This window comes from Rhinolophus hipposideros, assembly GCF_964194185.1.
Source record: "Rhinolophus hipposideros genome assembly, chromosome: 9".
Lineage (NCBI taxonomy): Eukaryota > Metazoa > Chordata > Mammalia > Chiroptera > Rhinolophidae > Rhinolophus > Rhinolophus hipposideros.
In genome coordinates, this window is record NC_138055.1 from 6,677,146 (window position 1) to 6,689,720 (window position 12,575).

At 37.8% G+C, this 12,575-nt stretch overlaps 1 protein-coding gene across 1 annotated transcript in view; it reads right to left on the minus strand.

Moving 5' to 3' along the window:
* EP300 (EP300 lysine acetyltransferase) overlaps nt 1-12,575 on the minus strand; it is a 71,989-nt gene that overhangs the window by 37,563 nt on the left and 21,851 nt on the right. The window contains exons 3-6 of the mRNA XM_081060691.1: nt 8,638-8,814; nt 7,344-7,605; nt 6,603-6,716; nt 4,909-5,154 (exon numbers count right to left, since the gene is read on the minus strand). Of these exons, the coding sequence (XP_080916817.1) occupies nt 4,909-5,154; nt 6,603-6,716; nt 7,344-7,605; nt 8,638-8,814 (799 nt within the window). The remainder of the gene's footprint in view (nt 1-4,908; nt 5,155-6,602; nt 6,717-7,343; nt 7,606-8,637; nt 8,815-12,575) is intronic.

Sequence of the window (12,575 nt, forward strand, 5' to 3'; positions counted from 1 at the left end):
CAAAGTTGTGTTTTCTACAATTCTGTATTTGTCACTGAAAATACTCCATGTGTAAATACTCCTTTTTAGAAAAATTATGCACCTTTAACATAGATTTGTTTTATTGGTGGCAATACTGAGGTAAAAGTGATTAAATTATCGATTAATTTGCTTATCTTACTGCCTAATGGCACATGAAAACACAGCAAAAAACATTCCAAAGTCTCCAGGTCCACTTAATTTTCAGCACTCATTTCAAGTAATGGCTAACTCATAACTTGAGAAGGAATACCCTTACAGAAGCTAGTATTTAAGACTAAAGAGCTGAGTATTCACTTGAGAATACAAAAATATAGGAAGTCAGACATTACTGGTACTGCCAGAGAATAAGTCAGAAGGAAAAAATGAACGAAAAGAGAATTCATGGCACCTAAAAATCAATGAAAATATGTTTTTGTTTTCTAAGCCCTAAAAGGAATCTCATATTAAAAAATATCTTTATAGAAGAAGTGAATTCAATAGGATCTAGGAGATTAAGAATGTGGTCATGGAGGGCTTACATTACAAGGAAAAGGCTTTAATTCTGGGTTCCAGAGGGGATTCCCTCTTTCCCTCCCTGCTACAGAATCTCAATAACCTAATATGTAATAGAGATTCTATACTTCTCTCTTTTTTTTTTAGATTCTATACTTCTTAATCACTTACCTGCCCATCTAGACTAGAGATGTTTCAAAGTAAAGACCCTGTCCCTTTAGAATGATTTTCTTTTTTTTAGCACAAAGCACATCTGAATGAACGCCGCTTATCAATCAGTCAAATACCCTTGTCAATCACAGGTACCTAAAATTTATAACTCTGAGAATGTTCCAGCATCACAGCCAGTTCTGCAACAGTGGGAGATACATTTGTAATACCAAGTTGTTACTGTGGACATACTTTTCCCATGGAAGCACCAGTATAAATGTTTGCTTAGGTGCTTCATCCTACCCAGTGGTGCATACCTCTGGTAAAAAATGGTTAGGACATAAACCCATACACATACATGCTACTTTTCTAAAAACCCAATAGCCAGGGAGCATAAAACAGAGATCACATTTATCAAATAAGTTAGCCAGAAAACTTTTAGAAGTGTGTACAAAACTCAAGATGCTTTTGATAGTAATATTTCCAAAATTTACATAAAACAGCTGAAAAGATAGCTAACCAATAATATGAAGATCAGCAATAAAAGAAGCGAATAAGGATACTATAAAGGCCAGTTAAAGGCAAACAAGAGTCCCCCAAAATTTTTATGCTGAAATTATGCCATCACCCATGACATATTCGTCCCCAAAAGGTTTAACCTGAATCTAATTAGTTGACCCTTGAACATAGTGGGGCGATAGGGGTACAGTCAAAAATCCGAATACCTTTTGACTCTCCCCAAACTCAGTCATTCTCTCAATATCCCTAGGGGATTGGTTCCAGTACCCTGTGCAGACACCAAAATCTGTGGATGCTTGTCATAGAACAATGAAATGCATAGCTGGCTCTCTAAATCCTGAGATTCCCGACTGCAAAACAAAAGTACTATTTCTGATCTGCAGCTGGTTGAATCCATGATGCGAAACCTGGGGATTTGGAGTGCCTATTGGATATTTATTGAAAAATATCCGTGTATCAGGGGACCTGAGCAGTTTAAACCAGTGTTGTTCAAGGTTCAACTGTATAAGGAAACAATCAGAAAAATCCAAATTATAGGACATTCTACAGGGCTCATCAAAAGTCAGTATGTGATGAACAAAGAACAGTGAGGTGGCTTCTAGATTAAAAGAGATAAAAGACACTTAACAAAATGAATGTAAAAGCTTTGAATGACTTTGGGGGACAACTGGAAAAATTAAAATATAGACTGTACATTAGATGAGGTTATTGAACAAATGTTAAATTTTGCAGGTGTGAAAAACATATCCGGTCAAAAAGAAGAATGTCACTATTATTAGGAAATTTATGCTGACATAGTTAGCAGTCAAGTCCACACAGAAACAAAGCAGATGTGGCAAAAATGTTGAAAATTAGTAAATCTAGGTAAAGGGAATGTGTATGGTTTTTCCTAAACTATTACAACGTTTAGGTAGGTTTCAAAACTCCAAATTAAAATTCAGGACAGAAAAGAAGTATTCACACAAGGAGAAACGAATCACCAAAATACTACTTTTACCTAAGACCTGCAATGATTATGAAGGAAGAACCCAGAATGTTTTAAATTGTTCTCAGGGAGGATATACAGATATTTTTATGGCTCAAATTTCTTGACAAAGTTTTTCCCTAGATTTTTAATTACATATCCAACCTATCCTCTTGGGAGGGCTCCCAAGAATACTTTAGGTTTTAAAATAATTTTGGTGAGACCTGACAGCACTAACCATTGTAAAAAGATAAAAGATAAACATTTTAGGTTACTGAATAAATAGAAAAATATTCAAGTAAACTGCTTTTGTTCACAAATGGTAGAAAAATCTTACACTGTTGGGGACACAACATAATCCTGTTTGTGGATTTAGGCTACCAGGATCGGGTCTGAACCTTAAGTATCCTAAAACAAAGATCATCGGTAGAAAAAAACAGAAGTGAAAAGAGCTTGGTTTAGTGTTTTAAAATATGAGACATTAAAAGAGTAAGAAAACGTAGTTATCTACACTGGTTTGAGCATATATAACAACTGTATGCTTCTTTATTCTTTCTGATAATACGACACTAGAGTAAGGCAAAGTTGCCATGCCAGAGTCACATTTCTGATCACCACCTAAATTATTCCATTCCTAATTGCGTCTTTTGGAGCAAAAATTAATATAAGACCCGGTCTTATTTTACTATAAGACCGGGTCTTATATAATATAATTTATAGTATTATATAATATATATATAATAATATATATATAATTATTAAATAATTAAATTAAATAATAAGTATATATATAATATAATATAATTAAATTAAATAATAAGTATATATATAATATAATATATAGTATTATATTATATAAGACCGGGTCTTATATAATATAATTTAATGTAATACAATACCGGGCCTTATATTAATTTTTGCTCCAAAAGACGCTTTAGAACTGATTGTCCAGCTAGGTATTATTTTCGGGGAAACATGGTAGAAGCGTTGAAGGATCACTTTACATACGTGAAAAAACCATTTATAGTAAAAAATCCTGGTCCAAACATCACCTAAAAAGTATGTTTTGGTTAAAATGGATAAACTTAAGATTTTGGAGTGAAGTGAAAAGGCAGTCAGCTGTTCATAATATGCAATAAATACTTTCTTAAAACGCCCTTAACGACTGTTTAGAAAACTACATGACCCAGTCATGGTGATTCCATTTTGATATTAATTTTCTTTGTTTATTATTTAGGCTTTAGGAAACTCAAAAAAAAAAAAAAGGAGAAAATATAGAGGACACTCTTCAACATAAACACAAAGGACTAATTATTTTTGAAAGGGCTTTGCTTTAAAAGGAAAAACACTTCCTAAGTTGGCCTTTGCCTATTTGGGTTGTGCCCCACGAATAGAAACCATGAGGATGTGTAGGCGGAAAAGCAGAGCATGTTTTCATACTAGTTTTCAAGATGGGATCCAAACAACAAAGGAAATAAATGAGGTATTCTAGAAGTGTTGGCTTACAATGATGATTATTACTAAAAATTCACCATTAACTAACTGAATAAGACATAGATGGGAACTTAAAACTAACCCTAAAATAACGAAAAACACACTGAGAAATGGGAAAAAAGAAATCCCAAGAAGAAACTTTCAAATAATTTTATGGGTAAACACAAACGTACATACACAGATGATACAAGAGGAGACAAAAAGAGCTAAACTAGTAATTATACACAGAAATTTGAAAAATTAATGGTAAATAACCAATTACGAAAATGAAAGTCTAGGCTGGGGCAGAGAACTACACTTGGTCAGAAACCTGAAACTCAAGGAAGATGCTCTCTCATAACATGGGGGGGGGGGGGAAGAGGGGGGGGGAGAGAGAGAGAAAGAGAGAGAGAGAGAGAGAGAGAAGAAATCCTCAGGTCCCTTTCTATTTCTAACCCTTTTAAATGTACTTTTAATAATACACAAGAGCTTGAAAAAAAGCCTGAAAAGCCAGGAGTGCTCTCCATCCCAGTTTCTTAAATTCCTCACACAATAATTATTTAACAAGTGAGCACTGCTTGTCATGAAATAGGGCACAATTCCTTAAGTTAAAAACTACAAAAAAACAACAAGATTACATTTTTTGCAATAGTAGTGTGCCCCATTTTGTTTCCTCATTTAGAATTAAACAATATGGGCAGAAAGTACAACCTATTGCAAATATTAATAGAAGGATGATGGGATTGCATAGGAAAAAGCATGGTGGATTGTTCAGAATCACACTGTTTTGTAATTATAGAATAACTTCATAACCAAGAACAATTTTAGAAAAAGAGTCAAAGCATTCAGTCAAAAGAAAAAACAAGGTTATTAAAAGTCATGGATTTACCAGTGCTGGATATCTATTTTATACAACGAAGTACTATAAAGGATATATTGGGTATGGAAAGTGCAAGAGTCCACATCCTGTTAAAGAAATAGTTTGTTACAGAGTTAACACATGAGACCCCATTTCTAGAAATATAAACTCACATATACATGAAAGGATTTAGAAAGATATAAACCGGTAGTGGCTGCCTCTGGTATGTGGATTACAAGGGGCCTTTAGAGTGCAATCTTTAACAAATTACTTCAAAAAATAATCATGTAACAAAAATTTGGGGGGGGGGGGAGACAGAGACAGATACACACACAGAAACTAAAATAATCTAAACAATTAATCCTGCATATTACACAACATTTATATACAACCAACATATCACATCTGTCACTAAGAGGCACAAACTTACTCATGCTGCCCATGGACCGCATGCCTTGGGGTGACTGCCCAGACTGCTGGTTCTGCTGGCTCTTTGCTTGTACCTGGGGCTGTGTCGGCATCTGATTTACTTGATACGGTAGTCCAAGAGCTGCATAGGCTCTTTCTATAGAGCTGGGATCAATCTGACTGACAGTGCTTAGGCTGGGGGTAGACTGTTGACCCACCCCTAGAGAGCTAGCATTTCCAAGTCCAACTGGTGCTCCAGTCAGAATGGCTAGAGAAGACAAAAGAAATGGTGTTACATTACTAAAGGTGGTAAGAAAAAAGACTGACATGTTTGAATGAATTAAAAAACCTATGAAATTACTGTATTGTGAAATATCTCAGTTCATCATCTCCCCCATTATTTCCTTGAAAAAATTTCTAGATGCAGAACTGACTGGTCAAAGGGGATCATTGGCATGAAACGGCTTTTGATTCAATACCCAAAAGCCTTCCTGCAGACTGTGTCAACGTTCCTACCAAGTGTGTGAACGCCTTGGAGCCGTACAAATGCCACACCAGGGAGCATCATTTCTGCCAATGTGACGGCAGAGAATTGGTACCTTACTTCATTTCTTACTTTAATAGTGAACTTTTTGGTACTTCCTCCCTCTAGTGAATTGTCTGTTTCCTAGTCTCAATTTCCTACTGGACTATTTATGATTTCTTCATTAATTTATAAAGTTCAACTCCTTTTTCATAAGCAACATGTATTTCCAAATTTTGCTCCATCCTAAACGCTCCCAATGTTTTGTTTCTAGAACAGAGGTGTGGTAGCTGCACTTTAATCTTATTACTTTTGACTTGTCTTTTGTCTAACAGAAGCTCCTCATCATCCCAGGCTTCTAAAAATAATCCCTTTATTTGTCCTTTAAATAATTTCAAATTATCTCAACATTTAGATCACAGGTATAGAAGAGTATCTTGGGCCAGCACGGTGGCTCAGGCAGTTGGAGCTCCGTGCTCCTAACTCCGAAGGCGGCCAGTTCGATTCCCACATGGGCCAGCGGGCTCTCAACCACAAGGCTGCCGGTTCAATTCCTCGAGTCCCTCAAGGGATGGTGGGCATCGCCCCCTGCAACTAAGATTGAACACGGCACCTTGAACTGAGCTGCCGCTGAGCTCCCGGATGGCTCAGTTGGTTGGAGCGTGTCCTCTCAACCACAAGGTTGCCGGTTCGACTCCCGCAAGGGATGGTGGGCTGCGCCCCCTGCAACTAGCAACTGGACCTGGAGCTGAGCTGCGCCCTCCACAACTAAGATTGAAAGGACAACAACTTGACTTGGAAAAAAGTCCTGGAAGTACACACTGTTCCCCAATAAAGTCCTGGTCCCCTTCCCCAATAAAATCTTAAAAAAAAAAAAAAAGAGTATCTCGCCCAATGTCAAAGCAATGATCTTTTAAGTTTTCATGAATTTTAAAATGGCGCATAAATTCACCTATCATTTTTTTATAAAGAATGACTATTTAAGTTTCTGGATCTTATTTTAGGTAATAAGCAGTTCAGTTCTAACTTCATTAGTATGAAGTTAATGGGGTGTGAAAACAACCTAGTATGACAGGCCTAGGCTGTCACAGGAACTTCACATAATCAAGTACTCTAAACACCCCACCCAACCGCATTGGTGAGAGTCTAAGAATGCTTCTGGAATAAAAGCTCCACAAGATTTAATCACTTACACTGTTGATTTCTCTTATCCCCGGCATTTTTAAGGGGCAGACACACAGGACAGTCATGCCTTGTACAATTCTTCCAGTGTGAAATGATTTGTCGAGAAGATGCACAGTGTGCCACTAAAATGAAGAAAAAGGATTTTTTTTTCAAATGCAGGTTTTAGTTTTACAATCGTATCAGCTAACTTATTGATTAGTTAACAAGTCCCACAAATGTTACCAATTCATTTCATCTTCATAACAGCCCTACAGGTTAGCTCTTTTATAGTTGAGAAAATGGGCAAAAGGTGGGTAATGTGCCCAAAGTCACAGTACCCAAAGTGAGATTCAAACTCAAGCAGTCTGGCTCCAGAGCCCGTATTTTTCACCACCCAGATGTGCAATCTACTTTGTTCTATAAAAAAGGATTTCTAATGACTCCATAAATACAGAAATTGTATTAAGTCGCGTAAGTGTTTCAGTACCGGCCTACAGAGTTAGCAAACCCTCGATAATTTTCAAAGCATGTGATGATGGGGCAAATCAAAGTCAATAAGGATGACCACAAAAAGTAAGTCCTTCGAAACGTCCGCCTCCTACCACTCCCAAGGTACTCACTCCTAAAACGATACTGGATTTCACAATATCCTCACATAGAGTAAGACATTCTCAGTAAAGGAGCCTCAAAATAGAGTTGATCACATTTTCTCTCTTCTCTCTGATGTAAATATTAAATGCAGGGCATGCGAGCCCTTTGAGTTCACTCACCTTGGCAGGACTTGCCTGACTGGCAGTGTGTCATGTGGTTTAGGACATTCTTCATTGTCCGACAGTGGGGGAGGTTGCACTGCCTCACCTCCCCGTTGGCCTGCTCCCGACGCTGGCACTTGTGAGCATGCAGGAGGAGAACAAGCTGTTGCTGGATGAGTTTGCGCTTCTCTGGATCAGCTGTGTGCGCTCCAGAACCCATCCCTGGGGCTACCGGCGTCACCAGGCCTTGCTGCTGGACCTGAGGGGCCTGCTGTTGGCCCTACGGTGTCAAACAATGACGAAATGTGTAATGTTAGGTGTCACAGTGTGCTGTCTCTTCAAAAAATAAGGACCTGGATGTTTTCAATTAAACCCTTTAAGGATAGTCTACTATAAGCCAGACTCCATTTTTTGATACAGGAGAGTCCAAAATAAATAGATGGTCCTACTGTCAAAAAGCTCAATTTAGTAAGAAAACAAATTACTGCATTAAAATTCCGGTGGGAGAGGGAAAAACAAGGAATCGGGCGGTAGTGAAGAGCATATCCAAGTACAATTTGGAAGAACAATAAGGAGCTTCTTGGGAAGCAGCGCCTCTTAAAGGTGGGTGAAAAATTAGTTTTTGTAGACTGGAAGAAATTTGGTTTTTCGAATAAAAAAGCAAACATTTCTGGAAACACATATGCCATGTTTTACTCATCTTTGTATCTCCACTGCCGCACTTCCCAAAATATCAAATATAGGTATTCAATGAATATACGACACACAGCAAAACTAAAACATCTGAACAGAGAAACAAAAATTCCTATAGGACAATTTTGTCCAAAAGTGAAGTGGACTACTTGACACATTTACAGCTAGAAAGTTTTACTTTAGAAAAATAGCAATATTAGAAGCTTTGGAGATTTTTCCCATAACAAAAATCACCGTGTAAAACAATGTAACTCTGAGAGGGCAGTGCCTTTTGTGTAGTGGTGTCAGATTCCAATCAGCAGACATGTGCATTAGGAGTTGGAATCCTTTGCCAGAGTGCTTCCCATTGAGAAAGGGGTTAATTTACCTAGCTTACACACATGCCCACGAGCAGAAGCTGCATAATACGCAGACCCCCAAAACTTTCATTGTAGCAGCCCCACTTGCTCCTGTTTGTTTTGGATCAATACCACAAGTGACAAACACCATGTGACACGTAAGGAGGTACTGAGGCCATCTGTTATCTCCTAGCTGTATAGTAGAAGGCATGAAGGTTTAACATAATTCTTTTGTTAAAATGCCAGTTTAAAGACAAATTTGTAGATCGATTACTACCCACCATGTTGGGCATTCCTCCTCCAGGAACTGTCTTTTTGTCCATTGCAAATGGAGATAAGCTATTTGGTAGTACAGACTTTGTCGGAATCTGGAGACCAAGGCCACTGGTTCCAATCTGCTGCCCAGAATTCTGAGTGTATGGTGAACCGTAAGGATTAGGATTGTTCATCATTCCCATCTAAGAAACAAACAAAAAACAACAATTAAATCTTATTCCCCACATTAATAAAACATTGCTATTCCCTTTCCTTTTCCACTTCCTAAATTACAAAGAAGTTTTAAAGGAAACCCTCTGCATATATGAACAGACTGTAGAAGTAGGCTCACGAAAAAATTTAAGATTAAAATTTAGGGGCCTCAGGTACATTAAACTTACAGAGCTATTTTCTGTAAGTATTTGAGATAAACGTGTTTTAGAAAAATGTGTAAGCATATCTGCTATGTCTGCTAAGTAAGGTTTGCCATACATCTCCACTTTTTATGCATTAAATGCACTTTTATTTAATGTACAAAGTATGGGGCTTAATAAATTCAGCTCAGTATAATCCCTAAATATATTAGTTTGATATGTCAAAGCATTTGAATGCTTAATTCCAGGCATTTTGTTTATACAAAAGGTTTTATAAAACTAGTAGTTTACGTCATATGTCCTTTTTATTTAGGGACATAGTGATACAGTGGTTTTAAAACCTTCGGAATCTGAACCTTTAGATAGAGCATGCAAACTTCACAGTCCACACCATTCCTAGCTCTCTTAAATACAGCTGCTTTATTCATTAAGTTACCTCCTTGGCTCTTGAAGTAATTGGATTTTCTTTGCAACCCCTAGGTACTCTAAAATGTAGTTTTCCCCCAGTGTCTATATAAGTCCATCTGGAGCCATCATACTGTATAATGATTAATTGAAATACACTATTAATTATTCAAAGCCAAATGTTTTAGTGGTAAGAGTGATGAAACTTACAATCCTATTGTTCCATATAAGATCCCACCAGTCAATCATTACCTATAGAAACATACAGCAAGCACTCAACAGAAACTAAGGACGCTACAGCTACTCCCCAATTAAAGGGAGTCCTACCAGATTTTTATCCTCCCCAGTCCAATCCAAATCTACCAAAAGGTACTTCAAACTCTACCTCTACGTACCTCTGAATACCCAGTCCTCCCCATGTATCCACGCTCACTGTCACCATCTTAATTCAAGCCCCTCATTGCAGCTTATGTCGACTGTGCCCAACCGAGTCGTCTCGCCTTCTCGTTTATTCAGTTTGGTAAAAAAAAACTATGGGACACCAGAGCCTTCATTGTGTGCATAAGGCCTGCCTTCCTCTCCAGAGTATCCTACTATCTCCCATACCCATTAACTTGCAAATCCGAGAGCATCATCCTTCTTAAATCTCCAGCATTTGCCTTAAGCTTTTCCTTTTCCCTAAAACTAGGCAGTGGCACAACCTTCTTTCCTATTTGACACCTGAAATGCTAACCTATAAAGGAAACAAAATAGTAAGCTCACAAAGAGGCAGTCCCATTTTCACTTTTTTGTTGCTTAGTTGGTACAACTATAACTAAACAGCAGCTGCAGATTCTATTCATTCTTCTTTTTTTTTCTCTTAAGGAAGGTGCAGCTCACAGTGGCCTGTGTGGGGATTGAACTGGCAACCTTGATGCTCCCAGCACCACACTCTAACCAACTGGGCTAACCGGCCACCCCTTTCATTCTTTAAGATACATTTCAAAAGCTGGCTCCTGTGTGAAGCACCTGTTTATTGTGCTAGACAGATAAAGGGCTCTTTTCTATCCTGACGCAAATGTCATGCCTTTATTTATAATACAACATACGTGATAAAATAATTTGTTAAAATGCACGCCTCTATCCCCAGACCATGCACAAAAGGAAAAGAACCTTAGTTAATTTATCTTTGTAGCCCCATCACCCCAAATCTGATCGAAAAAAGAGCTCAATAACTCAGGAAAACAGAAATTCTAAGTCATAAATTACATGCACCTCTGTAAATAAAATTCAGTTCTTTAAATTACATGTAGTATGAATACTCTGTAAAATTACATGAATATGACATGTATCAGTTCAAAGGTTTGCCTGTAAGGGAAAGGCAAAATAATAAAGAAAAAAATTTTAAAGTACATTCCCAATTCCCAGATGAGAGTAGAGATTAGGAGTTAAGTAACTTGCCCAGTGCCCTAATGATCACAGCGGAATGAGTCTGAGGGATGGCATAGTTTGGGTGAAAGCAGAGAGTGGGGCAGCTTGAAAAACATCCAGAGTAAAAAACTTATTGATTCAGTCTCCAATAATTGGAATTTCCTAAGTGTATGGCCATTAAGATTGTAGGGATAATACAGAAATAGGCCTACATTCAAGTTCAGGTTTCCTTTCGTAGTTTCAAATGTGACTGTAAGTGCTGCTGCTACATATGCTTTTAAAGTACTAATATTTATACTAAAATAGTTCAAATAATATGCACTCTTATACCTGGGAGAGTTGTACTTCACTTAATTGTGTTTCCTATTAGCATGGAAATTCATAGACATAAAATAAGAGCCATTCTATCACAGAACCTACATGACAGACCATAAAAGACCAACAGACAATGAACGATGATTTTAAGAGTCCATTATTTACATAACTAAAATGCTAGCATTTGTAAGTTGCCTTAATGTCTCTTGTTAATCAGCATAATGTCTTTATTCAAATACTACATCCCAGTAGAATCTGGTCCTTCACATTTGTTCACATAGACACTGCCTTGCCTGCCTATACCAGCTGAGTTTCAACCAATTCCTGACATTGCTTGTTCCCTCAATCACAGCATGTCACCTAGAAATTCCAAGTTCACTATCTAGCAGACTATGGTCTCAAATACACACACTCCACCAGCTGCTCATCAGTTGGCAGTATCCAGTTCCGACACTTCTGGTCACTCTGACCAACCACAGACTTTCAGGCTTTTGTTTTACCGGGTCCCTCAGAGTTCTGCTGCCAGTGTTAACAAATAAAACACAACCATCTCTCCATCCCTACCCTTTCTAGCACCCCAACCTCTGCTATTCCCTTACCATATGTAACTGGAAGGGAATATACTATTTATTTCTGTTACACTGTAGTTATTTATCTTGTCCCCTTCTCTATAGCTAATGTGACCGGGATGTCCAGCAACACACCACTTATCTGGCCCACAACAACACCTAAACTGAAAAGGCAAAGGCCCAGGAAGCCACAAACAATTCTAAGCAGCTAAAATAAAGACCTGCAGGGGACTATGTCTTCTATTTTTTAAAAAATCTGACTCTACAGGCTGTTTCTAAGTTTTCAATATATTAAAAGCAGAAACTTGGGGGAACACAGGAACACAAAAAAATACACAATAGTGACAATCACTGACAAACAATAAGGGAAAATAAAAAGGCAGTGTCCAAATATAAAGAATACAAGAATTTAGGAACATTTAACACAGGGACAAAAATCCCTTAATAAGACTGTGGGCACCACAGTAACACAAACCAATACGATATTTATGACTCCCAAAATCCAAACAATAAAAACAAAATTAAACTATATTCAGACACTTCCTATTACCTACCGGATTTGATAAACGTCCGTGTTATGTATCTATATCCAACTTACACGCCAGGCTCTACATTAAGCACAGGGTATGCTGATAAACAAGGACAACTAGGGATCTCAGAACCTACACCGAATCCTAAGCACTAGTCTTCAGGCGCATTCGCACTGCCTTCGTCTAGGGGGCCTCCTCACCACAGGAAGGACGATTTCTCTTAAACTGATACTGCATACCTAAAACCACATCCATCTGGATTATAAATCTGGGCATCAGACCCTTCTATTTCAAACCCAATAGAACATGGCACTTAAGACCTGTCTTTCTCTCTCAACATGGATTCTTCCTCCCTGCCCTA